Source organism: Mobula birostris, chromosome 11 (genome assembly GCF_030028105.1).
Source record: "Mobula birostris isolate sMobBir1 chromosome 11, sMobBir1.hap1, whole genome shotgun sequence".
NCBI classification, from domain to species: domain Eukaryota; kingdom Metazoa; phylum Chordata; class Chondrichthyes; order Myliobatiformes; family Myliobatidae; genus Mobula; species Mobula birostris.
In genome coordinates, this window is record NC_092380.1 from 91921460 (window position 1) to 91949330 (window position 27871).

At 37.5% G+C, this 27871-nt stretch overlaps 1 protein-coding gene across 9 annotated transcripts in view; it reads left to right on the plus strand.

The window, feature by feature from the left end:
* Positions 1-27871, plus strand: part of mettl15 (methyltransferase 15, mitochondrial 12S rRNA N4-cytidine) — an 89069-nt gene that overhangs the window by 44270 nt on the left and 16928 nt on the right. For 7 of the 9 annotated variants that reach the window (XM_072272715.1, XM_072272707.1, XM_072272713.1 and 4 more), the window contains 3 exons: positions 17082-17237; positions 18006-18197; positions 24882-25060. In XM_072272715.1, coding sequence (XP_072128816.1) covers positions 17082-17237; positions 18006-18197; positions 24882-25060 — 527 coding nt within the window. The remainder of the gene's footprint in view (positions 1-17081; positions 17238-18005; positions 18198-24881; positions 25061-27871) is intronic. The other 2 variants (XM_072272708.1, XM_072272716.1) reach the window with 2 other exon arrangements.

Genomic DNA, 27871 nt, shown 5'->3' on the forward strand with positions numbered 1-27871 from the left:
GAGATGTACTTGAGCATTTTAATAGACTAGCCATGAAATTTGTCTTCCACATCAACTTTAAAATGAAATTGATGTACAGAATTTATTGGACTTTTGACAAACATGTCTCCCAGGATAAACTTCCGCAAGAGCATCAGCTGGTGTATTTGTGCATTGAGCCAATATTCGCCATAAATTCTTGTGTCATATTTATTTCTAAATAATTTGTTAATAGGTCACTGGAAGGCTTAAAATTGATTGTTGCCTTTGCTCTGATGTTCATCCGGTGGAAGCGGAATTGATAATCAGATCATAAATTCCGTACTAGTTGTTTGGATGCTGGGCAATCTCTTCTGAACAGTAGGTTAGATAAATTTGTGCTTTTTGGGATTCGGAAAATAAAACATTGTTTTTTGAGGGTTAGCAATGAGGGAGGAATGTGCTCACTGGAAATTAAATTTTGAAAGTATGGTGGAGAATGGAATCTTTCTTATGAAATATACTGCGCATTATAAAATATTGCATTTCAAGCACAATTATTAAAATTGTATTTTAACAACATACTCAAAAGTAATGCTGACTGTTCGTATTCACAGTTTTCATAGTTGCACCCTACTACTCGAATCAATGTAGACATTATATTGACATTTTTATTGAATTGCTTGACAGTTGAACCCTGCTTCACATGGATGCACAAGCTACCACTGGACCTGTCACACTCTCAAAATGACAGTGAAAATGACACATCTCAAAATGTAACGATTTTGAATTAATCAAATGGTAATAATTAAATATGAATTGAAATGAAACTTCTCACTTTGGTACTAATGAAGTAAATAAATTTCTTCCTGCCATTATGCAGTATTTTAATTTTTTTAATAAACAATATCTATCTATTTTAGAATTTATTAAATCAGAAAACTATTAGGATCTGGAACATAGTTCTGTGTTTCTGTGATATCACACCGGAGGAATATTGTATCATTTCTTAATGCATGCATTACTAAATGACAATAAAAGAGGACTGCGTGTCCTCATAATCTAATCTAATCTAATAGTTTAATCTTTATCTTAATCTGGCCTAAAAATTAGTTTCCATATTACCATACACAATTGTTATGAAAATTATTCTGCATTTTTTCTTTTTTTATTATTCTGATCTTCAGTATATAGGTTAGATCTCAAACTATTTCTTAAATCCACCTTGCTGGGAAAAAAACGCCCAAATGTCTGTGGAATTGTCTTCTATCAAGAGCCTTGGATTTCCTCTGTCAATTTAGGGACCACGTGAAGCTGTTGCTAGGGTATGCTTCCCTAAATGGTAAATGATATCAGTAATGTGCCAAGAATTAGTGTTCTTCATTTTAATGTCCTACTGTAATTGTTGGCAGAAAGTGAAAACAGTGGCAGATCAGCCTGATTTGCTTCCATGAATGTAATTCCCAAAGTGGTTACTGGATAGTGAGTCAGCCATTGTAACTCTGACTTATTGTCTACTTTTCTTCCCTCTAGCTTGGAAGTGCTGGAGCCAATTACAATTCCTATTATAACCTTGACTGAGATTAACTTGTCTCAAAATAAGATCAAATGCAAGGCACATACAGATTTAAAGATTAAATACCACATCATATTGATGTTTTATTTATTAAGGCATTCATATCAGGATTATATTAAGTATCTAAACAAAATATACAATCTAAGCAAAGCCTAAATAATTTAAAAGGTGCAGTGTTTCTTTTATTTCTCATGCATTCCAGTCATCATTAGGTAACCTCTGGTACCAGAAGCTGTTCGTAATTTATTCACGGCTTTCTAAGTGAACTTCTGCTTAATCATTTAGATTAAAAAAAATTAAAATCTGATATACATTGATTTAGTCAAGATAGGGGCATTGTTTTGCGCTTTCTTTTTCTCCCACAGGTTACAGGTTGAATCACTGAGACTCCCAAACTACCAATCAGATTCCTGTAAATTATCATGTGATTAAGGTTAAATCTAATAATTGGCAAGCAAAACTAATAAGATTAATTGTAAATGGGTGTGGTTACAAGATGTGGCAATCGCAAAATGATTTTTTTATTGGAGTGAGATTTATTCGGTTAAGTCTTTAAAACAGTGTTTTTCAGTTTAATTGAGTTTGATCAAGTTGTATTTTGTTTATATATTTGCAACTTATATAATTGAGAATTATGCTTCTGAAGGTGAAAATCAGGCACTGAAAGTAAGTAGCATGCTTGTATGTAATTATCATAGCAGTGAGGTAGGCTGACCTTTGATAAAGAACGTGGCAAGTACAGGAAGGTGGTGCTATATTGATTGCCATGCCACCTACTATTTAGGTGCTTTAAATTACCCTCAACAAGACAATAAGGTATTGGAAATGTAACTAGTTAGATCAGCATGGTATTGGTTCAAAGTTTAAAGTAGATTTTATTTATTTATTTAGTGATACAGAGTGGAATAGGCCCTTTTGGCCTTTCAAGCTCTCCCCTTAGCAACCCTTGACAATCCTAACTTAATCACGGGGGCAATTTACAAAGACCAATTAACCTGCTACATGGTATGTCTTTGGACTGTGGGAGGGAAACCAGAACACCTGGAGGAAACCCACATGTTCACGGGGAGGACATGCAAACTCCTTGTAGAGGACACTGGGATTGAACTCCAAACTGCGACGCCCTGAGCTGTAATAGCATCCTGCTAACCGCCACGCCACCATAGCACCCTATTATCAAGGTCCGTACAGTATTCCATATGTCACCATATTCTACCTCGTGATTCATTTTCTTGTAGGCAATCACAGTAAAACAAAGAAATACTATAGAATCAGTGAAAGACTACACACAAAGACTGACAAATAACCAATGTGCAAAAGAAAGCAAATAGTGTAAATAAATAAATAATAGGTAATACTGAGAGCATCAGTTGTAGAGACCTTGAAGGTGAGTTCATAGGTTTGGAACCAGTTCAGAGTTGAGGTGAGCAAAGTTGCTGTGAGGCAGTATTTGAAAGATGACTTGAAAAACGTTAAATGCTTTAACATTTGTTCAGATTGTTTGAATTATCAATTGTTCCACCAGTGTGTGGTATTTAAAGTGTGTGCCTGGGTAATAGTCAGCTTTACCATGGGGCATGGATTCTGTCAGTGTGAGTTTGACTATGAAACTTTGTCAACGTGAATCTGTCTAAGAGAGTTGTGAAGTGCAAGAGATGTACAAATGGTACATGTGGCATGATAACACCAAGTGTCAGTTGAGTAATAAATGGTTCAATCCATGAAGATGGTGGAGTTTTGGAGTCATGTGGATGATGTTCGAAGTGGAAATAAGGAAGGTAATTGGTCTAACTGGTATTTTTACATCTTTTTAGTCACAGATGAGGAACCAGAAGAATGGAAGATAGCTAATGTTTCTCCTTGATTCAAGGAGGGCAGTAAGGAAAAGCCAGAAAGCAACAGGTCAGTGAGGCTTACATTGATTGTAGGGATGTTAGTAGAAACATTTCTGAGGGACAGGGTTTGTGTTCATTTGCAAATGCAGAGACTGATTAGGAGGAGTCAACGTGGTTTAATGCAGGGGAAATCCTGTCTCACAAATGTAAATTTTTTGAGAAGGTGAATAAAAAAACTGATGAAAGCATGCAATAGATATAATTTACATGTGCTTTGGCAAGGCTTTTGACTAAGTCCTCCGCAGTTGGCTTGTTAGGGTGAATAGGATAACCAGAATTTTAAAAAAAGCCTGGTGATCGGAGACAGAGAGTAATGGTTGAGGTATGGTTTTCTGACTAGAAGTGGGGTACTGCAGGGATCAGTTAAGCAGCAAATTCTTTAATCCATGAAGACCATTTAGTTTAAACACATGGTGGAGTTTTGGAGTAATGCAGATGATGTTTGAAATGGAAACAAGGAGGGTGATTGCTAAGGCTCCAATAGGATTTTTATTTTTATATCCTTTTAGGCACAGGTGAGGAGCCAGAAGAATGGAAGATCAATGCTGGGAGCTTTGTTGCTTGTCATGTATATAAATGATTTGGATGAGAATGTAGGTGGTTTGATTAGTAAGTTTGCTGATGACACTAAAATTGGTGGAGTGGTTGTAAGTGAAGAAGCCTGTGAAAGGGTACAGAGGGATAGAAATTAGTTGGAAAGTTGGGAGGAGCAGTGGCAGATGGAATTTTATTCAGACCAGTGTGATGTAATACATTTTGGGATGTGAAATACATATTGGACATTTACAGTAATACCAGGGACTAGAAAGTGTTTTTGTACAGAGGGATGCAAATTCATAGCTCCTTGAAAATGACAACACAGATAGACTGAGAGGTGAAGAAGGCATTCTGCATGCCTGTCTGCCTTCTTGGCAGAGGCTTTTAACCCTCACTAATTTTTATAGATGCACCGTAGAAAGCATTCTTCTAGGGTGCATTACAACCTGGTATGGAAGTTGTCCTGTCCAAGACCGAAAGAAGCTGCAGAAGATTGTGACCACGGCGCAGCACATCACTCAAACCAATCTTCCGTCCGTGGACTCACTTTACACCGCACGCTGCCAGGATAATCAAGGACACGACCCACCCAGCCAACACACTTTTCGTCCCTCTTCCCTCCGGAAGAAGGCTCAGGAGCTTGAAGACTCATACGGCCAGATTTGGGAACAGCTTCTTTCCAACTGTGATAAGACTGCTGAACGGATCCTGACCCGGGTCTGGGCCGTACCCTCCAAATATCCGGACCTGCCTCTCGGTTTTTTTGCACTACCTTACTTCCCATTTTTCTATTTTCTATTTATGATTTATAATTTAAATTTTTAATATTTTCTAATTTTAACTATTTTCAATATCTTTAATATTTAATATTTGTAATCCAGGGAGTGTGAAGCGCAGAATCAAATATCGCTGTGATGATTGTACGTTCTAGTACCAATTGTTTGGCGACAATAAAGTATAAAGTAAAGTAATATTAGAGCTGGGATGTTGTGTTACAGTTATACAAAACACTGGTCAGGTTATACACAGTTGGAAGACAATGTAGTAACTTAGAAAGAGTGCAGAAGAGATCCAAGCAACACAAACAAAATACTGAAGGAATTCAGTAGGCCAGGCAGCACCTATGGGAAAGAGTATACAGTCAATGTTTCGGCCTGAGACCCTTCATCAGAACCTGATGAAGGGTCTTGGCCTGAAGCATCAACTGTATGACTATAAACTATGTCTCTATGACTATAAACTTATTTTAATTGTAATATATTTAGTCTTTTTGAAGCTAGTTCTTAATAGTTTCTAAAGAATGTCATTTTTATGATTAGAAGTACTGAATCAAAAAAAAATATAAAAAGAACACCAATATTAAAAAAAATTCAGTATCTAAACATTAACCTCAGCCAGCCTTCAAACTACACGGAAGAGAGGGGAGGAGTAATCTGAAATTAAAGCAAATAAAGAAAGTTGAGAATAGGAAATTTTTTATGTGCATTCACTTTGACAAAGTGAAAATATGGTAATGAACTAAAATTGCTGGATACATAGTAACGTGAGTAACTCTACCATTATTAATGAAATACCATCCAAGCAAGAAATCTTTCACAGGAATAGACACCAGAAGAAATTGAAGGGCTGGTAATGAAATGTCAGAGCTGCAATCATCAACAATCTTTTTTCTTCAAAGTTTATTGGTTTCCTTCAATTTGTTTTCATGGTTGACAATGTTTGGATAAGAAATTACAAAAATAGTTGTTGGGCTATGTTTTGCATATTAAGGATTAAAAAAATGCACTCACCTTTATTGCGTCTGATTTTGTCCCCACATGCATTGCTAAATTTGGAAATCAAGAATGTATTGTGCTGTCTGGCTTATGCTGTAGTTGTAAGAGTCAAGAGAACTGCCATTCAAGTAGATGGAAGAACCTCACTTTGCAGTACTTTGCCATTATATACACTGGAAAACCTTCATACTTTTTCAAACACACGTGACTAAGTTTTTACTATGTGTTAAGTATTAATTACTGCTAAACAATCGCATCAGCTCAAAATAATTATGCATTCATTTTCAGGCTATATGGATTGGTAATGATTCTTTAGTTTGACAGATTAAGAGAGAAACAATTCATTGCCCTGCTCACAAAGACCTCAAATTCCTTATAGGAGGCACCATACTGTTTTGACTCTAATGCCCTGTAGGTTCCAAAGCAGATTTCTGTGGGCAGTTGCAATTAGCTGCCAGAGTCATTTGTTTCCTGCAGAACATAAAATCTGACCTCTGTCTGTCTCACTCACACAGGTGTTAGCAATTAGATTAACTACCTCACAGCTCTCAAGTAGACCGCAATCGGTCAGGACAGGCTGGAACACCAGCACCTCAATTATTCTCAGTGCTGATACCCTGCATAGCTGGGTCCTCAGTCTCCTACTCTACTCGCTGTACATTCAACACTGCATGGCCAGGTCCCAGGAACAAGTTTGCAGATGATACCCCCATAGGAGGCTGAATCACAAACCAATGAGTTGGAGTACAGGAGGAAATAGAGGGCCTCATGGGATGATGTCGTGACAGCAAACTTTCCTGCAGTGTCAGCAAAACAGAAGAGCTAATGAATGATTTCCAGAATGGAGGTGGGGTGCACATGCTCCTATTTACATCAATGGCACTGAGATCAAGAGGGTTGAAAGCTTCAAATTCCTAGCAGTGAACATTACCAATAGCTTTTCTTGTCCAACCACATAGATGCCACAATCAAGAAAGTGCAGCAGCACCTCTACCTCCTCAGGAGGTAGAGAAATTTGACATGTCCCCTTTGCCCCTCACCAATTTTTATTGATGCATCATAGAAAGAGTAGTAATGCAATCACTCAAGTAGAGTATGATGTTCTCCTAAGGGGCTGTCTATTGGGTCCACACATTTTGATGCAGTGTAGGCAAGAACAGGTGATGGCTGTAGTTAGTGTTGGGTCTTCTTGGTTGTTCGTTCTCTCCTTTCGCAGCTGCTGCTTGTTCTCTTCGGCACAACAGAGGTCACCCTCATGTAGCACAGTTTCCTCCAGGTATATCTCCAGGTATATGAGTGCAATGTCTTCCCAGTATTTAGATGTAATAGTGAATTTCTTCAGGCTGATTTTGATGTTATCTTCGAAATGATTTTTTGCCCATCTGTGTCTTGCTGACCTTCCTTCAACTGGGAATAAAGGATCTGTTTGGGGAGATGCAAGTTAGGCATCCATATGGCATGACCTATCCTTTGGAATTGGTTTATCATGATGGAGATGCTGTTCATTGTGGCCTCCTCTTAGACACTGGTGTCAGTGCTGTAGAGCTCCTTCTAGCTGCTCCTCAAAATCTTTCATGAGGACCTTTGGTGATATTGTTCCGGGGTTTTCGGGTGCCTCGGGTAGGTGGCCTATGATCCAGCTGTATATAGTAATACAGGAAGGATGGCTGCTCTATGGACCAAAAGTTTTGTTTGGACCTATAGATTGCGGTCTTTAAAGACTCATTTCCTTAATCTTGCATAGGCTCCGCTAGCACTACTCATCATAGAAAACATCCTGTCATGATGTATTACAGCTTGGTATGGCAACTGTTCCGCCAAGATCACAAAACTGCAGAGAGTTGTGAATACTGCTCAACCTATTGCGGAAATCAGCCTCCCCTCCATGGAATCTATCTACACTTCTTGCTGCCTTGGTAAAGCAACCAACAAGATCAAAGACCCCATGCCATTCCCTCTTCCCCTCCCATCGAGCAGAAGACACAGAAGCCTGAAGGTATGTACCACCAGGCACAAGGACAATTTCTATCTTACTACTTTAAGACTCTTTAAATGGCCCCCTGCTACAATAAGACGGACTGTTGACCTCATAATCTCCCTCATCATGTCCTTTTATTTTATTGTCTGCTTGCACCGCACTTTCTCTGTAACACTTACGGTCTGTTATTACTTTACCTTGCACTACCTGAATGCACTGTTGGAGTGAAATGATCTCTCTGGATGGTATGTAAAACAGTACCTCAGTACATGTGACAATAGTAAACCAATTTATTTTCTTTTTGCTGTCTACAAAACACAAAGAGGATGCTGTCCAATTTACATGCCATCTTGGACAATGTCTCCCATCCAATACATAATGTACTGGTTGGGCACAGGAGTACATTCAGCCAGAGATTCATTCCACCGAGATGCAACACAGAGCGTCATAGGAAGTCATTCCTGCCTGTGGCAGACAAACTTTACAACTCCTCCCTTGGAAGGTCAGACACCCTGAGCCAATAGGCTGGTCCTGGACTTATTTCCTGGCATAATTCACATATTACTATTTAATTATTTATGGTTTTATTACTATTTATGGTGCAACTGTAACAAAAAACAATTTCCCCCGGGATCAATAAAGTATGACTATGACCAAATAAGACGAAGAGTTAGCATTAAATTAATTTTTTTGAGAATTTATTTATTCAGAGAACTGCCAGACTCCATGGCGACTCAGCATCAGTTCAGTGCGTTTTAAGTGTGCAAATCTAAAGGTGCATGTCTAAAGGTGATCAGCACCTAGCAGAAATATCAATTTTCTTTGCAGAAATAAGGTCTTAGTGAAGATTTTGTTGGGATTGCCACATGTTTTATGATTGGAAGCTTTCAGTGTTGTGAGGATGCATTTGGGAATTGTTCTATTTGATATTTGGAATCAACAACATTTTTGAAGAATAAGTGTGCATTATGATTGCTAACCACAATTTTAGTGAATTAGGAGCTTGCTGTTACACCATTCCCTTCACCTTACCTGGAGAATACATGGAGCAGAAAATAGGACTAATATGTGTGCATAGAATAATAGAAGTATTGAAGGAAATAATGAGATAATCTGATGTAGACATGAAAGAAAAACATCCAGGTAATAAGTGTTTGTAGCCATGACAAACTTGAGTAAACCTATATTCCGTTGTGTCCAATACAATTTGGAAAAATCTTGTAATAAGTTATTTCGTATTTCTATGCATAAGTAACTTCATACGTGTGAAAACTAAGGTGAATGCAGAGGACTTGGACAAGATTAGCAACACTTCAAACATGCATGGAAGCATCTTGGAAGTGAAATAAATGGGATATTTTATACCAATAGTGTTTATAACTCATTGTTTCTAATAATAATCTCGTCAAGAAAATCCCTCTTTACTGAGTTGTAATGAAATGACAATTTTATTTTACATTTTATGCGTTAATATTTTAATTTCCCAATTTAAAATAGTTTGGTTTGTTATGTTCATTAGATTATTATATCTTACATATAGCTATAATAAAAGGTGAAAATTCAGTTATAATTATGATACAGCAGTAATTTAAAAGTTTAGATTTTGGTGCAGTCATTATTTATTTTCAGTTACATTTGCTGACTTTTAAATAAGCATTTTGTGATGAATTGTTTTCCGCTGAAAGTGTATTAGTAACTTGTTGAACATTTCCTTAAACAGTTCACAGATGTGTATGTATGTGGCATACCAAACATTTGAACAGAAAACCCTTTATGAATTGTTTTGATTTTCTCACCAGATGATATGCAATTTCTTCCAGAGTCACATAGTGATATAATGCAAAAGAATAGTCAGTGTATTTCTGATTTCTAAAATTATGTACAAAATATTTAGCATATTCAGTGCTGTGCAAAAACTTAGGCACATATATATGCACAGTACTGTATATTGGTTAAAAGAGGAAGGTGGTTGGGATACAGAAAAAAGATATTATTAGCTCAGAAATATTATGCATTATTTGGTAAGTGAAAAGACATAATATACAGTACTGTATAAAAGTCTTAGGCACCCTCTGTTTTTACTTATGTTTTCTTACAAGCCAACTGTAGCTAGGTAGATGGCCTTCTCTGAGGCTTTGGACAATGCTATCCTGAAATGACCACTAGGAGGTGTTTTAGTATTTTCTGCAAATGCAAGAGATTCTGTGTCATAAACTATTCTATAGCATTAGACATTTCTATAAACAAAACTGAATACTTCATGAAGTGTAACTAAATGTTTACGTCAGCACCATTGCTATGCCATCAGAGACCATTAGCAGTTTCTTTTGGTAATTCGTTTCTGGAGAACTCTTTTAAAAAATTAATGATTGATGTGACCCATTGGGTTACGTGGTTATATAAAAGTGATTGCATATTTTTTGTATAATTCAGTGAGGTGGAAGATCCTGGACTCAAGTAAGCTTTTAGTACATGAGTTATGCATTATGGCCTAATCTCATATGAATGTAAAGAGGCATTTAATCTTGCAGCACAAAAAAAATACTTGTGCAATATGAATACATAATTTTACAGGGAAAAGTTGTAAATTTACTGCTGCAGATATTGAGCTTGGACTACTTGTTCTCTGCAAGCTATTCATTAAAAGATGGACAAGTATGGATTTTTGAAAGTTATTGTTTTTAGAAGTAGAAACTAGATTTATAATGGAGTCATAGTCAAAGAATTGTACAGCATAGAAATAGGCTGTTCAGCCCACTATGTCCTTGGTTATCTTTTTGCTCAGCTACACCAGACACAGTTGTCTGCATAAGAACCATATTTTTCAATGCTTTGCTTATTTAAATATCTAAGAGTCTCTTAAATGTAGTGACTGTATGTGATTCAATCACTTACTGTGACCACTGTTCATGTGAATAAAAATGTTCCCTTTAAAATACCTTCCTCTCATCTTAAACATATGCCCTTTGGTTTTTGATACCCTGACTATGGGAGTAAGATTTTAACTATATGTCCTGTCTATGCTTCTCATATTCTTACATAGTCTATCTGTTCAAACCTCATCCTTCTTTCCTCCAAGGAAAACAAGTTCAATTCTTCCCTCTAACTAAAGTCCTCTTAATCCAGGCAAAACCCTGGTGAATCTTGTCTGCATTCTTTCCAACTCACTCACATCCTTCCTATCGTGCGGCAACTCTTAGTATAAGGCAACCAGTGTTTTGTAAAGTAAACATTTAGTCCCAGCTCATAATATTCTATGCTCTGACCCGTGAAGACAAGCTGTGAAGACCTTCTTTGCTACCCCATCAACCCATACTGCCACTTAGAATGAACTATGGATTTTGAGACTTAGTTTTCCTTTCTCGTCATCGTTTCTTAGAGCCCTGCTATTGATATATGTCCTACCCCTATTTACAAACGTTTGTAGTTTCCAAAAATGCATCACTCAACATTTACCAGGTCCAAGTTCCATCTGCTAAAGCTACACACAATTTTCTATCTGATTAAGAGCCTTAGACAGCTGTCTTTACTATTCATAGGAACTTTAGATATTTTATATTAAGTTGTATTAGTTCATAGCAAAATGAATGTCAAAAGTGAAAGCATTTTGTGCATAGACAGCAGCTTAAGAAGTAGTTAGGTTTGGACTTAAAAAATATGGGACTATATTTTGTCATTTTTATATATATATATATATATATATATATATATATATATATATATATATATATATAGTGTATCTTGTCATTTCACCAGTTGCACTTTTTTAAAAGATTGTATCCCAGGTTGTGAAATGAAACTTCTCTAGATAGAATAAGGTTTGTGACTCAGGCTTATTGGCATACATTTTACTGAACCTACATAACAGACCCATAATTCGGTTCTTTCTGTCAATTTTTAAATAATGTACAATCACTTGAAATTTTCATTAGCCATAAAAATATATCTTTTCAAGATATAATCAAATATTACAATTGGTAAAATATGCACTTATTTAAATTAATAATAAGTATTGAACGCATCAGTGATTAAAACCAAATAACATTATAGCATTTTGTTACATTTGAATTTCTTGATGCATAATCCAGGCAACTCTAATTAGGAATTATGTAAAACAGGAGTGTGTTTTTTCAGATCTTTAATATTCATGCTCTAAGAACACGATATCTCAAAGTAAGCCATTTTGTGTAGTATAATTCATTGCCATTTGGAGGCCCTGGTCCCACCCCCTCCAGCTGCAATCTGAGAATCAAGTACTTAAGTAGGAGGCAACATTTAAAAACCCATTCTTGAGAAAACTTCCAGTATTGCAAATTGGCTGTTTAATGAGTTTCAGTGGATGTGATCCAGTTGAATATAAGATTGATTGAAAACCAACACATTGAGGATTTGGGTGAACTGCATCTAGGCATTTGATCAAGGTAGAAGCCAAGCTGATCTGTAAAGGAGATAGCTGTAAGTACGTAGAAAAAGGTACCAATTAAAAATGCAAAATAATCAAATCTGCTGTGCATATATAGAGCTATTTTATCTCCTAAAAGATTGGAACTGTTTTGCATATTGCTAATAATACAATAATCAGTGCAAGATAAAATGCAGCTATTTAATAATTTTAATTTGATACTACTGTAAAAATTGTACTCATTAGTTTTAAAGAGTGGAAAACATTATATTGCTAAACTTTAAGATAGTGGTTTTGTAATTCTTTTTGTTCCTCAAGGCCAAGTTGAACCTTTTTGTAAATTTGCCATCTCAACACAGAAGATTGTAACCACAGTGTAGGTGTGAATTTGAAATAATTTGCGCTTTTTTTTAAACTTGTAATGTGGTCCTCCTCTTTGAAATATTTGTCTTTATAGGCTTGTCACATTACGTGCCTTGGGATAGCATGTGTAATAAGTAAAATGGCAAGTTCAAGTTAAATGTTACCACTTACTTCAGCAAAAGCCATAAAGCATGTCATTCTAAATGATTATCTTTACTTTAGTTGTCTGTCTTAAACTTTGTAGTAAAGGTGAGCAGGTTACATGGTGGTAAACTACTCAGCTAAGGATGAAGAATTTTAAGGCTGAAAATATATGTTTGCAAAATTTGTTTGACTTTAGATTTATGAAGTTTGCTTGAACTATTTTTACAAAGTTTCAATGGGTTTATTTACTGATTGATTATCATTTTGGAATGAAGTATAGCTCAAAATAGTTTACTTAGTTTATATTCATACTCATTCTTTCAATGAAGAATACAATGATAATAAATAAATGCAAATTATTTTTATATTAGTTATGATTTTCAAAAATTGATACTGAATTGAGCTTTGCAGAAAATTATATTCAGCATTTGAAGCCAATCTTGTTTAATAGGAACATTGAAAGCTATGGCTTTGATATTAATCTTTGCTTATTGGAGCTGAAGTTGTGCTCTTGTATTTATTCGTCACCTTCCTGGTGTTCAAGACATTAAGGTCAATAGAACCTAAAATACAGTGGAGACCACTGTAATGCTCATTTAGCACATGATCAGCAAAAACTTCCTCCACTGCAGATTCTTTAACTTTTAGTTTAAAGATTTCTTTCAGCAAATATAAGCATGTTGTCTTGAAAATATTCCATACTTAAGTTAATTGTTAGTGTGTTAAGTACATTAAAATATAAGAGCAATGGATAATTCTACGATAAGAAGCTAAAGGTCAAAATAAATAAAATCTGAACCTTCTGAACATGTCTTTATTGTTATTTTTCCTTATTACTGATTTCTTATGTAGTTTAGAAATATGACTACTAGCCAATAGAATTGAGAAGAAAAATAATGATTTGCAATGTTTTATAAAATAGCATTCAGTTTGTGAGGAAATGCTTTAATTTATCATTCCGAAGCATCCAATCTTGTCAATTTGTTCCAAATCATACTTGGAGGGACACTTCTAAACCCCCTTTTCACAGTCTATGCCCAGATTTAGCGCCTCATGTATATCAAAAGGTCGAACTTTACTCAGGCTATTTTAGTACTCAACAACAGGCTATTTTAATACTCCCAGTTTAATCAAGTTTTTAGCCATATATCACCAACACTACTTTTGGCTCTTTCATCAACTTTGGCTGGAGATATCTGTATGAATTATTAGACTTTTTGTCTAATTTAAAGGTGCTGTGTAATTGCAAATTGATATGATTAAAGGTAACTTTTCAGGTGTATAATCATTTGCCAATGTGACATTCTCCACTCATGGGTATGATTATATAAATTTTGTTTTAAAGTGAATATTTAAAAATGCAGGTGTAATGTCCATGGTGCAGGATGCCACTTAGGTTGATTAGAATAAGAAGAATTTTAATTTTCCTTAAGATAACAGGGTAAAGTTTAAAAACAAGAGAAATGAGGAATTTTAGTTTTCTTTGGGAATGAATTAATTAAAGCATATAAGCTGTCTATTTTTGTACGTTACAAATGACTTGATACTCTTCAAATTAATGGAATTTTATGTATTTATTTAACTGGTAAAACTGTAAAGAATATTGGTAGATGATGTTGTAACAATGGTGAAAAATTACTGCAAGTAATGGAGATTGAACTAGGTAATATTTTTATCTTGGTAATCCACAACAGTTACTTTGCAGCTTTCCTCCTTTCCCTCATTAGTGTAATTTATAATGTTGATCCTCAACAATAAAATCCTGTCTATGGAGGTTTAATTAACATTGGAAAAATGTGTGTAATATACAAGCATCAAAATTCATCAATAAATTTGGAATTTTTCAAAAACAATATGTCTATGAGAATAGAATATATTAGATGTTATTGCAAACATTTGATGTATGCTAAAACTGTGACCAAAACAGTTAAATCCTAAATGGAAAACTTGATAAATTGTAGTCAAAGATGAACTGCTCTTTACACATTCACAAAAAGCTTTATTTTGCCTGGAAGAAATTTGAACAAGACTTTTAAATGTTTAGTTGCCATTTTCCCATGATGTCCTTTGTTTTTCTATCTTTTTGTCATCTAATTCTTTTGTTCTCTTATTTGTTCAGGTGACAGTTGCCAGCAATTTTAATTTTGCAATTTTGGTAATCTCTCATTTAGGTGCTTCTTTACTCTTTTGATCTGTGATGAAGTTTCTTTACTCTTTTAGCATGTGTTGAAGTGTTGTGAGAGGTTGATCATGGTCAGAATCAATTCCTGCTTAAGCAAGAACCAGGACCTGCTGAAATTAGCCTGTTGCCACAGATGGTCTACAGCGGATACAATCGCACTGGCTTTCCACTCAGCTTTGGATGACTTGGACAATGGCAATACCTATGTCAGTCTGATGTTTATTGATTGCAGTTCAGTGTTCAACACAATCATACCCTCAGTTCTAATCAACAAGCTTCAAAACCTGGGCCTCTGTACTTCCATCTGCACTGGATCTTTAACTTCCTCATTGGGAGACCACAGTCTGTATGAACTGGACACAACATCTCACTGACAGCCAACACTGGTGCACCTCAAGGATGCGTACTTAACTCACTACTCTCTCTCTACACCCACAATTGTGGGTTAGTCACAGGGCAAATGACATCTATAAATTTGCTAACAACAAAGCTATAGTAGGCAGGTTTTCAGATGGTAATGAGGAGGCGTGCAGGAGTTAGATGGATCAGCTGGTTGAGCGCTGTCACAACAACAACCTTGCACTCAACGTCAGTAAGAATTGATCGTGGACTTCAGGAAGGGGAAGTTGAGGGAACATTCCAGTTCTCATCGAGAGATCAAAAGTGGAAAGGGTGAACAGTTTCAAGTTACTGGATATTAACATCTCTGAAGGTTTATCTTGGGCTGAACATATTAATGCAATTCCAAAGAAACCAAGGCATGACAGCAGCTATATTTCATTTGGAATTTGAGGACACTTGCAAATTTCTGCAGATGTACCATGGAGAACATTCTAACTGGTTGCATCACTGTTCGGTATAGAGGGGCCACTGCACAGGATCGGAAAAAGCTACGGAAAGTTATTGACTCATCTAGCTCCATCGTGGGTACAATCCTCCCTAATGCTGAGGACACCTTCATAAGGCGATGCCTCAAAAAGGCGGCAACCATCATTAAAGATTTCCATCACTCAAGATGTGACCTCTTCTCATTGCTACCATCAAGGAGGCGGCACAGGAGCCTAAAGACACACACACAACGTTTCAGATTTCAGGTATTCTGGTTAAGATGGTGCCAGCATACTATGCTCCCTTGGTTGACATCTTCCAGGTAGCGAATGAGAGTATTTTTTTTACTTCTTTTACATCAGCTTATCACCTTAAATGTGTTTCTGGGACTGTTAGCATCTGTAACTTACAGTTTGGAGATTGTTTGATTGATTCAGTGCTTTGCTGTCTCTGAGGAGATTCCGAGAACTCAGCTCGTACTCGGATGGCCTCGATGCAAACAAACTTTGTGATGGGCACGAGCCAATTTTTTGACTCCACTTTGACGTTTAATGCATCCATTAATCACTGATCAAAGCGTTGAGGAAGATTGAGACATTGAGGTAAATGCAAAAGGCGAGTGAGAGTTGGAACGCCAGTTGCCTGCCTTTTGTTTGCTGCTGGAGAAGGTGTCTGTGAGCGGCCTATCGATGTGTTGGTTTGCTGTGGCAGGTGGGTAGGCCTCTCTGCCTCCTGTGGTGTCTCTCTCTTTCGGTGAATGTCGGTGATTTGGTAGGATGGTATTGTGGTTCTGCGTTTATGATTTGGAATATTGTGTTATGGACTGTGGACTTTTTCAGATATATGGATTTTATATTCAATGTTTTTTAATCGCATGTTCCTTTGCCGTTTTGTTGTGCGAGGGAAAGAGTTGTTTATTGGGGATCGATGTTCCTGTTCCATTTTGTGTGAGGGAAGGGGGGTTTTGAGGGAGTTGATGATCGGGATACCGTTCTTTTTTGTACGGAGTGGGCTTGAAGTTTCTCTCTGAACAACTTACATTTTCTTTCTTTGTTTCGTGGCTATCTGGAGAATATAAATTTCAGAGTTGTATAGGGATACATGCTCTGTTGATAAATGAACTGTTGAACCTTTGAGGAACAGCTCTTTGCCATCATATTTCTGAATTGACAGTGAATCCATGTACACTACCTCATTATTTTATTCTTTTTGCACCTCTTATTTAATCTTTTTATATACATTTCTTATTGTCATTTTATAGTTTTTTATTATTATGTATTACAATGTACTGCTGCTGCAAAACAACAAATTTCACAACATATACCAGTGACACTAAACCCAATTCTAATTCTGAATTACAGGATTTTCATGTGTGGACTGATTATGATGCATTAAACTTTAAGAGCACCAGTTTTTATTAACATATTGTTTTCTGTTTTGTAGTACTGTTCACTCTTGCATTCCTGGAGAAAAGTGGCAGCCTTTTTGCAGACAACAGTATCCCACAATATGTGGACATTTGTGGCTAAAGTTTGGGAACTCAAACCGAATTGCCTGCTCTTTGACTATTCCACTGAGTCTTTTGTTCCATTTGAAAGGGTAAATGTGATTGTAGTTTAATCTAATAGATGCTCCCTGCATCTGTGCACCTTAAGTATTGGCTCTTGGTTATCAGCAAAAGTGATTTGTTCAAATGTCTGGTGTGTGACTCGAAAGAACATTCTCGTGACTCTTGAGACATGACATCTACTGTAGTTGTTATGCTAGTCAGACAGTTGCTGATTCATTGAGGTTGATGAAAATCAGGGTTAAGGTATCCATTCATCTACACAGAATTATGGCTTTCAGAAATATAGAACTGAGCTTATAGTCATTTTGTGGCAATTTTGTCCAGCATGAGAAATGTATCAAGATGAAATTGAAGGAGGACTTGGGACCTACAGGTTGTGTAGTCAAGCAGTGTAAATAAATCGGGAATACATCCAAACCCAGTCCTTGAAGATTTTGTGAACATATCAAGAGCTATATTGATAGGTTTGGAAAATGGTGTTTTGGGTAGCAGGTCCATCAAGATCTTGTTGAATGACAGACGAAGTGTTTTTGATCATAAGCTTCTTTAAATTTATTCTCTCTTGTAAATATTTTTATTTAGGAGTCAAGGATGTGAAAAGAGCTTATGATGTTGGCTTACTCTGAAAATTTTCATATGGGAGCAATTTATATTAAGCAAACTGAAATGACACATCTGACTTTCTCAATCACATGGCTTGTGGATATGAGGAAGATTGTGAAACTTAAGAAAGATGTAGATTTTTTCCTTAGGACATCCAAAGAATATCATTGTCTTTTTTACTTCTTTTCTTTCAGTGGACACCTTCAGCCTCTATATGGAAGATTCAGCCAACTGGAGGCTTTATTAGAAGCATCTGGAGTAGAGAAAGATACCTTTGATGGAATCATTATTGATGCAGGCTGCTCTTCTATGCAGTTAGATATGCCATATCGTGGTTTTGCTTTAAGCAAGGATGGGCCTCTAGACATGAGAATGGATGGGAACAGGTTGGTACAGGAACTACAGTGTTCTTCAATTGTCTTTACTTTCAATATACAGAATTGGCAACAAATAAACTCAATTAATTTCTCTTCTGTGGATATAGTTTAGAAGAAAAATAGCTCCATGTTATAAAAAGAATCTGCACCATGCTGGAGTGTCAGCATTAAGAGCTTAAAACTAGCTATTGTCTAGCCTTGTGCAATATGAGGTATGCTGCTTATTCAATGCTTCAGCAGCAAAGAAAATGTTGAAGAAGTATTTCTAGGAAAGGAATTTTGTTTACAATATATACTAGCAAACGAAAGGCCTACTCTCGTCAAATGATGAGGATTGTTGACTTGCATTTGAAACTTGGTTTCTTAGATTTAGACCTAAAGCTTCAGGCCATAAGACAGGAGCAGAATTAGGCTATTTGGCCCACTTAGTCTGCTTCACAATTTCCATGGCTGATCCATTTTCCCTTTAGCCCCAATCTCCTTTCTTCTTCCTGTATCCTTTTGTGCCCTGACTAATCAAGAATTTATCAGCCTATGCCTTAAATATACCCAGTAACCTGGCCTCTACAGCTGCCTTTGACAACAAATTCCACAGATTCACCACTTGCTGGCTAAAGAAATTTCTCCTCATCTCCGTTCTAAATGACTGTTTCTCTATCCTGAGGATGTGTCCTCTGGTCTTGGACTCCCACACCATAGGAAGCGTTCTCTCCACATCCACTCTATCGAGGCCTTTCACCATTCGATAGGTGTCAATGAGGTTCCACCTCATTCTTCCAAATTCCAGAGAGTACAGTCCTAGAACCTTCAAACACTCCTCATATTATAAGCCTTTCAATCCTGAAATAATTTTTGTGAACTTCCTTTGTACCCCCTCCAATGCCAGCACATCCTTTCTTAGAAAGGGGGACCAAAACTGATCACAGTACTCCAAGTGAGGCCTCACCAGTGCCTTACAAAGACTCAAAATTACATCCTTGATTTTATATTCTAGTGCTCTTGCAATGAATGCTAACTTGCCTTCATCACAACCAACTGAACCTGCAAATTAACCTTTACGAGATTCGACATTCGGACTCCCAAGTCCCTTTGCACTTCAGATTTTTGAATTTTCTCTCCATTTATAAAATAGTCTATGCTTTTAATTCTTCTGCCAAAGTGCATGACCATACACTTCCCAACACCGTATTCCATCTGCCGATTTTTTTTTTTTACCCTTTTTCCTAAACTGTCAAATCCTTTTCCAGCCCCTCTGCTGCTTCAACACTACTGGCCCCTCCACTTGTCTTCATACCGTCAGTACACTTGACCACAAAGCCATCAATTCTGTCATCGAGATGATTGACATATAACATCTAAAGAAGCGGTCCCAACACAGACCCTTGTGTAACACTAGCAGCATTTGCTTATATTAATAAACTTCCATGCACTCAGAGGAGATTTTAGTAGCTACCCCCTGTAGTTAATAAAGTGGCAGCTGAGTGTATGTGTGTGGTCTTCTGCTGCTGTAGCCCATCTGCTTTAAGGTCTGACATGTTCTTCTATGCACCACTGTTGGGACGAGTGGTTATTTAAATTACTGTTGCCTTCGTGTCAGCTTGAACCAGTTTGGCCATTTTCAAGGTTCAAAGTACATTTATTACCAAGGTATTTATACTATATACAACCTTGAGATTTGTCTCCTTACAGGCAGCCACAAAACAAAAAAACCCAATAGAATCCACTGGGGGAAAAAAAAGAGACCGTTGAACACCCAATGTGCCAAAAAAAAAAATCATGTAAACGATAAAAGTAAGCAAATAACATTTGGAACTGAAGTTCACCAAAGTGAAACACAGACACAAAGCCAGTCATCACTGCAACCAATTCAGGAGCCCATTAGTTGCAGGCCACAGCAGCAGAGTAAACCTCGTAGAGCAGCGAGTTGAACTGGCCCAGTCCTCTTCCCCCCCCCCCCCCCCACACCTTGACCTTTTCAATCCGGCCTGGTGCTTAAATCATCCCAACCTCGGGTTGTTCCTCACTTTCAGACCTGGGCCCTGCCACTTTGATTAACTTAAGGGCCAGGGCTCCACCACCTAGATTTGACCTGTACCCAACTTTTCTAATTTGGCCCACAGCTTAAATTGCTCAAATCTTGGGTGTTTCCTTGCACTTATGCCCAGTCCTGGACCCCATCACCTTGACTGTGCATTGCCTCCACTTGCCTCGTCTCAGTTCTGCTGCATCAAATCGCCTCCAAGTCCGCTCCAGCAATCGCCAGACATTAGCTCATTCCCTGCTCTCTGCCTGGGCCAAGACACTTTGATTTGGGCCATACGTGCCACGCCGCAATTGACCTGCACCGCAAAAAAGCCAGGTCATATAGGCAGTTCAACACTTCAACTCCGAAAGGGAAGTTAGAAGCTATTGATTGTAGTGATCGTATCCGAGAAAAGTTATGCATGTTACAGTAATATTTTGTTTTGCTTGCTATCTGCAAATCGTCACTGTGCTTCACCAGTGTCATCTTAAACTGGAAGCTGTCACTGAAAAGCCAATTTTTGCCACAGAACTGCTGCTCAGTGGATGTTTTTTTGTTTAGCTCACTATTCTATGCAAACTCCAGAGACTGTTGTGCGTGGAACCCAGGAGATCAGCAGTTTCTGAGATACTCAAAGCACCCTGTCTAGCACCAACAACCTTTCCACAGTCATAATTACTTAGATTGCATTTCTGGAACCTTCAAAGTGCTTCACTGTTGGCTGCAGACACGCATCCAGGTAGTGATCTCCAGCTCTTTTACGGACAAACTGCCTCCTGTTTGAGCCAATAATGTCAAATTTTGCTTGTCCTTCCAGAGAACTTGCTGCCTTTGGTCAGCACCCCAGTTCTTGTGTTTTTTGTACATAGGCAAGTCTCTTAGCTTTGTTTCCATTTCAGAAGAATAGCTTTTTGGCAACAACTCTTCCATGAAGACCACTTCTGACAAGATTTCTCTGGGTTTTAGAGCTGTACTTGGGTTCCAGTTGCTTCTGTGAGTTCAGGGCTGATAGCAATGCTGGACATCTTCTGATTTAGAAGGGATGTCATTTTGATATATCTCTTGTCTGCTGCACTCAGTTTCTGTGGCCAACCACGGCATTTCTGATCCTCAACCTCACCTGTTCTCCGTGCTTCTTCAGAAGAGCTTGGACAACACATTTTGAAACTCCTGTCTGTCACAAAGTTTCTGCTTGGGAGAGACCTTGCTGATGGAGGATGACCACTTTGAGCTTTGTTGCTGTGCTCACTCTTGCCGTGCTATAAGAATTGATGATTTGAAGGTTGAACTGTCACTGCTGCTACACCTTCACCTTTTAGTTTGGTTGCCCTTCACCCAGGTTGATTCCTTCTACACTCATTTTGTTTCAGTTAATCAGTTTAGTTCATTCAACTCATTATGTCTTTGATCACTGGTATCCTGTTATCTTTGTTTAATCTTGCACTGGGCTACATACCTTCAAAGTAATGAAGTTTTTATTTGAAAAGTGGTCTATTACTTAAGAAGGCCTCTGGCATATTAACTTCACAGATCAAGGCTTAGAATATAAAAATTAGGACGTTATGTTGCAACTTTACAAAACCTTAGTTAGACCGTGCTCAGAGTTTTCTGCTATCTGGTCCCTGTACTGTAGAAAGAATGTGGTTGTACTGTAAAGAGTCCAAAAGAAATGCCTGGGTTGGGGGACTATAGTGATGGGGAGATATTGGGTTTGTTTTCCCAAGAGTAAATGAGGCTAAAGAGTGACCTGATAGGAGTATATAAAATAAGAGACGTAGATTCAGCAGAGCCAGAATCTATTTTTTCCTAAGGTACGACGTTTAAGAAAGGACTTTTAAAGGGAATTTTAAGGTAAGGTTTATTTTGCATAGAAAGTGGCTGGTATTTAGAATTTGCTGCTTAGATTTTGATAGTATCACGATTTTGAGGTACAATGAGACAAAGATTTATATAAGCAAGTCATGAAAATACATGAATCTAATGGGCACAAATGGGATTAGTGTAGACATGCAGGAAGGTCAGCATGGGTGTGGTGGTCCAAAGGATCTGTTTCTATTCTCTACAATTCAGTGCAAGGAGAATGAACCTCTGAGTCAAAACTTATTTTAAAAAATAAACCGGCAATATGGTTCCTGAGGCATTGTATCATGTTTGATCCTTGAATTGATATGATTCCATCCTCATTCCGTATTACCATTGAAATTTTGGACTAGCAATCTAGTTACATGCAACACAGTAGGAGATATGTGTCCAATTTGGTGGCTGGTGTGTTTACATTTAGTTAATTAAATAATCTTGAATTCTTCAATTCCTTTTTTTTTGGAAAACATAAGTGTAGTGGTAATCAAGAAATGACCAGATTGTTGTAAAATTTCAAGTAGATAACTGTGCTGCAATAAGGAAATGTGGTGCCCTTATCTGGTCAGTTCTTTTTGTGATGCACCTGGGCACACAGCAATTTGATTGACTCTTAGCTTCTCAGATGACAAAGCAAGCCACACAAAACCACTGTGTTAAAGCTAAAGGATGGACAACAGTAGCTGACCTTGATATCTTTTGTTTGACTGTTTTGCCAGCAATTTACAGTGCTATTCCAAGATCTAATCTGCCATAATTATAGACATGTCTGTTTAACTGAGAAGAGAGATTCCATATTTGCTTTGGTTAGTATGGAAATTCTGGCAATAATAAAGGACATCTTCGCTACTGTTCAGCTTGATTGCTTAAAAGTGGAAAAAATACACAACTCGTCTGATTCTGCCAGGATGCAGTCCATTTTTTTTTGCAAAGGACAGTGTCTGAATGGTTACTTGGTCACTATTTAGAACAGAACAGTGTTTGTTTGAACCCATGTACAATAAGAAAAAAAGTCCTGATCTCTCGGTTTACCTTTCAACATGACCCTTTCACATTATCTGACTGTCTACACTGCACTTTACTGTGACACTGTCTGTCTGTCTTGGTACCATATCCGATGCGGACGTTGATGACCATGGTTTTCCATATAGATCTATCCCTCGTTCTTTGGATGACTTCCATTTCCACGATGTGTAACCACCTGGCCAGGCTTTTGATGTACATAAGCCGAGGTCTTCCTCTAGGTTTGCTCCCCTGAATCTTTCCAGAGAGTATGAGTTTTTCTAGTTCATCTTTCCTCATGATGTGTCCTAGGAATCTGAATTGTCTTTCTCTTATTGTTGGTATGAGCGATCTAACTGCTTGGGCTCTTCTGAGAACTACTTCATTTGATTTGTATCACTGTTAATAATTTGTTTTTAAAATGACACTGTACTTTATTCTTTCTCCTTTTGTACTACTTCACTGTACTTTTACGTGGAAGGATCTGTTTGGATGGCATGCAAACGAAGCTTTTCACTGTATCAGTGCACGTGACCAATTTCCAATTAAATGTTTCATTTTGACTTGCTTGTGGAGTGTGTGATATTGAACTGTTTCTGAATTGTATGTTTGCAGGTAGAGACATCATTACTTGGCCTCATGACACATTGCAATAAAGGAACTTGGACTGCTTTCCTTGAGTCAGCTTGAACTAGCAGGCAAGCAGGGTGACATTGGGCACAGTGACACCTTGCTGGTTAGGTGTATTGCAGCTACTTCACACCTGAAATTGATATCCAACACCATTCACATAATCCCCTTTTAAATTTGTATCACTTTTAATAATTTGTTTCTGAAATGATTATGTACAATTATATAATAGCACAATGTTATAATTTCAGTCTTATGCATAACATTTAAATATGTACAAAATACAGTAATGGCATAAATAATGTGACATTTGATTTAAATACAACAAATAGTGAACTAGTAACTATCTTTTGGGAAATATACTGTGCATCTAATGCAGATTAAATTTGATAGCTCGTACCGGTATATCATAGATTTCTTTTCCTCTCTGTCCACTCAGATCGGATGATGAAAACTAATAGAAATTGAATCAAGCTTCCATTTCTCTAGAAGTTCAATAGCTGAAGAATTTTGGCCCTTGTTGATATCATGTAATTTTTATTGAACTAATTTTCTAAATTTGGTAGAATACATGCTGCTTATTTAAATATTAGAATCTTGAACAATGTAACTATCATTAATAAATTTTGTGTTGTAGCAAAATCAAGATTAAAATGGGAATGAATTTATGTGATTAAATTGCTCTGTTGAAGTAGTTACATTTTATTTCGAACTGCTCCACCTACGTTTTTTTTAAAGCTTCATTCTACATTTATGTGCAAGTAATAAAGGGAACTGTGCACTGAGTCAACTCAGCCATATGAAATGTTTCACTTGGGGTCTGATATTCACTTCAAAGAACAATATATCTTTTTATTAATGAGCTATGCACCAAGATTTATACAATTCATTAGATGTAATATAGAATTTTGTCATGAGACAAATTTAGAATTCCAATTATTGTTTGGAAACTTTTAATAAATTTAACAAAGATAGGTTTAATTATTTTCAGATCAGAAGAATGAAAGAATAAGCTGCAAAATGCCTTGTTTCATGTCTCTTTTTACCATCTGTTACTAAAATGAACCTCAAACACACTTGTATGCCGTGTGCATTTCAGCTCTGTTTCTCTGTTCTGTGAAGCTTCACCCCTGTCAATGAAGATGACGTCAAAGAAATTAATTGGCTCCTCTTGTGCGTAGGTACCCCGACATGCCCACCGCAGCTGACGTCGTGAATGCCTTAGATCAACAGTCACTTGCGTCCATCTTAAGGATCTATGGAGAGGAAAGGCATGCAAAGAAAATAGCTGCAGCAATCGTACAGGCACGCAGAATCTATCCCATCACTCGTACTCAGCAGCTCGCCAGTATAGTTGCAGGTATCCTCATTAATTCCAGCCTGTATCTGGAAGAAAAATACTAATCTTAATGTCCCAGTGGGATCTATTTGTACTGTACACCATGCAGGTAGCCATCCTGTGCATTATGCTTCTGATGTCAGAGTTTTATTTTGGAAATGGAAACAGAGGTCAACAAATTAGATTGACATTCTGAAGTTAACATGCAGTTGCTACGGGATCAGTATTTAAGATGTTCTTAATAGGCTGATGATTTCTTGCAATGTTGACGGGCTGCTTCTTGTAAAATGGTTATGAATGCTGTTAAATAAAAACATACAAATTTATCTTTTTAGGAAAAAATCATTAGAATTTATCAAGTAAAATAACATTTCACCGTGAATTGCTTGTAGCTTAAAAGTTCTACATTCAAAGTAAATTAATATCAAAATATGTACAGGTTACTATATACTACCTTGAAATTCTCTTGCAGGCATGTATAGTAAAAACAAATACAGTAGAATTTTACAAGAAACTATAGATAAACAGGCAAAGACTGACAAACAGCTAACGTGCAAAAGACAAACTCTGCAAGTAAAAATAATACTGAGAACTTGAGTCCTTAAAAGTGAGTCTGAGGTCATTGAAGCTGTTTAAGAATAGTCAGAATAGTGGTGAAGGAAGTTATCCATGTTGAGTTAGGAGCCTGGTGGTTGTAGGGTAATAACTGTTCCTTAATCTGGTGGTGTGGGTTCTAAAGCATCTGTACCTCCTGCCTGATTATAGTGGAGAGAAGGGGTCATGGCCTTGTATGGTGGGGTCTTTTGATGGTGGATGCTGCTTTCTTGTGGCAGCACGCCATGTAAATGTACTCATATATGGGGAGGGCTTTGTCTATGATGCACTGAAGTATTTTCACCACTTTTCCGTACCAGATCATAACACAATCAGTTAGGAGACTCTCCACTGTGCATCTATAGAAGGTTGTCAGAGGTATTGGTGACGTGCCGAATCTACACAAACTCCCAAGAAGACTGTTGTGCCTTCTTTGTGATGACATTTCTGTACTGGTCCCAGGGCAGGCCTGTGATATGTTGACACCAAGATATTTAAGATACCAGCCATCTCCACCTCCACTCCCTCAAGAAGAACTGGCTTATGGACCTCAAGCTCCTTCCTCCTGTAGTTGATAATCAGCTCTTTGGTTATGCTGGTATTGAGTGGAAGTTTTTATTGTACCAGCCAACCAGATTTTCATTATCCCTCCCGTATGCTGATTCATCACCACCTTTGATTCAGCCAACAGCAGTAGGGTCATTAGCAAACTTAAATACAACATCAGAGCTGTACTTTGCCACACCATCATGAGCATAAAAGGAGCAGAGCAGGGGCTAAGCACACAGCTGTACTGATAATGAATATGGAGATGTTGCCAATCCATACTAACCGGGATCTGCCATTGAGGATTTATTGAATTGAATTGACTTTATTACTTGCATCCCTTATATACATGAGGAGTAAAAATGTTTATGTTATGTCTCCGTCTAAATGTGCAATGTGTAATTTTAGTAATTTAATAATATGTACAACAGGATAGTCAATATAACATAGAAATACAGTTGCGTCAGCATCAATTCAGCAGTCTGATGGCCTGGTTGAAGAAACTGTCCCGGAGCCTGATGGTCCTGGCTTTTATGCTGCAGTACCATTACCCGAATGGTAGCAGCTGGAGCAGTTTGTGGTTGGGGTGACTCCGATCCCCAATGATCCTTCGGGCCTTTTTTGCACACCTGTCTTTGTAAATGTCCTGAATAGTGGGAAGTTCATATCTACAGATGCACTCAGCTGTCCGCACCACTCTATGCAGGGTCCTGCAACTGAGGGAAGTACAGTTCCCATACCAGGCAGTGATGCAGCCAGTCAGGATGCTCTCAATTGTGCCCCTGTAGAAAGTTTTTAGGATCTGGGGGCCCATACCAAACTTCTTCAACCGTCTGAGGTGAAAGAAGCGCTCTTGTGCCTTTTTTACCATGCAGCCGGTCTGTACGGACCACATGAGATCCTAGGTGATGTGTATGCCGAGGAACTTAAAACCACTCTCTCAACCCCAGATCCATTGATGTCAATAGGGGGACAGCCTGTCTCCATTCCTCCTGTAATCCACAACCATCTCCTTTTTGTTCTTGATTTAGTAACATAATTAATTTTGGAAGTCTAAAGTAATTGGCAATGACTTTATGTAGGGATTTATAAATGGACCATGGTGTGCAAGTCTATAGCTTATTGAAAGTGGTGACATGTGTAGATAGAGTAGTGAAGGAATAGTGACATCAAAAGGTTTATACTTAATGCCTAAATCTTCACAGACTGATGCACTGAGTATAAAATAGTTGGGATGTCATTTTGCAGTTGTACATTGGTTAGACCACATTGGAGTGCTGTGTGTAATTCTTGTCACCACATCGCAGAAAGGATAGAGTAACAATAGAGGGAAATATAGAAGAGATTCACTAGGATGTTGCCTAGAATGGAAGACTAATGTTATAGGGAGAGATTGGATAGTCTGTAATGCTGGCGGCTAAACATGACTGTATAGATATTTATAAAATTAGATAAAACCGATAGGTACTTTTATTTCCAAGTCGGGGACTCTTGGAACTAGAAGGCACAGGTTTAAGGTGAGAGCAGAGAAATTTAGAAGAGACCTGAAAGGTTTTCCACAAAAGGTGGTTTGTTATCTGGAACAAGCTGCCAGAAGAGATTGTGGAGGGAGATATAATTACAATATTTAAAATGTATTTGGATAGGTACTTGTTTAGGAAAGGTGTAGAGCACAGATTCCCAATCTGGGGT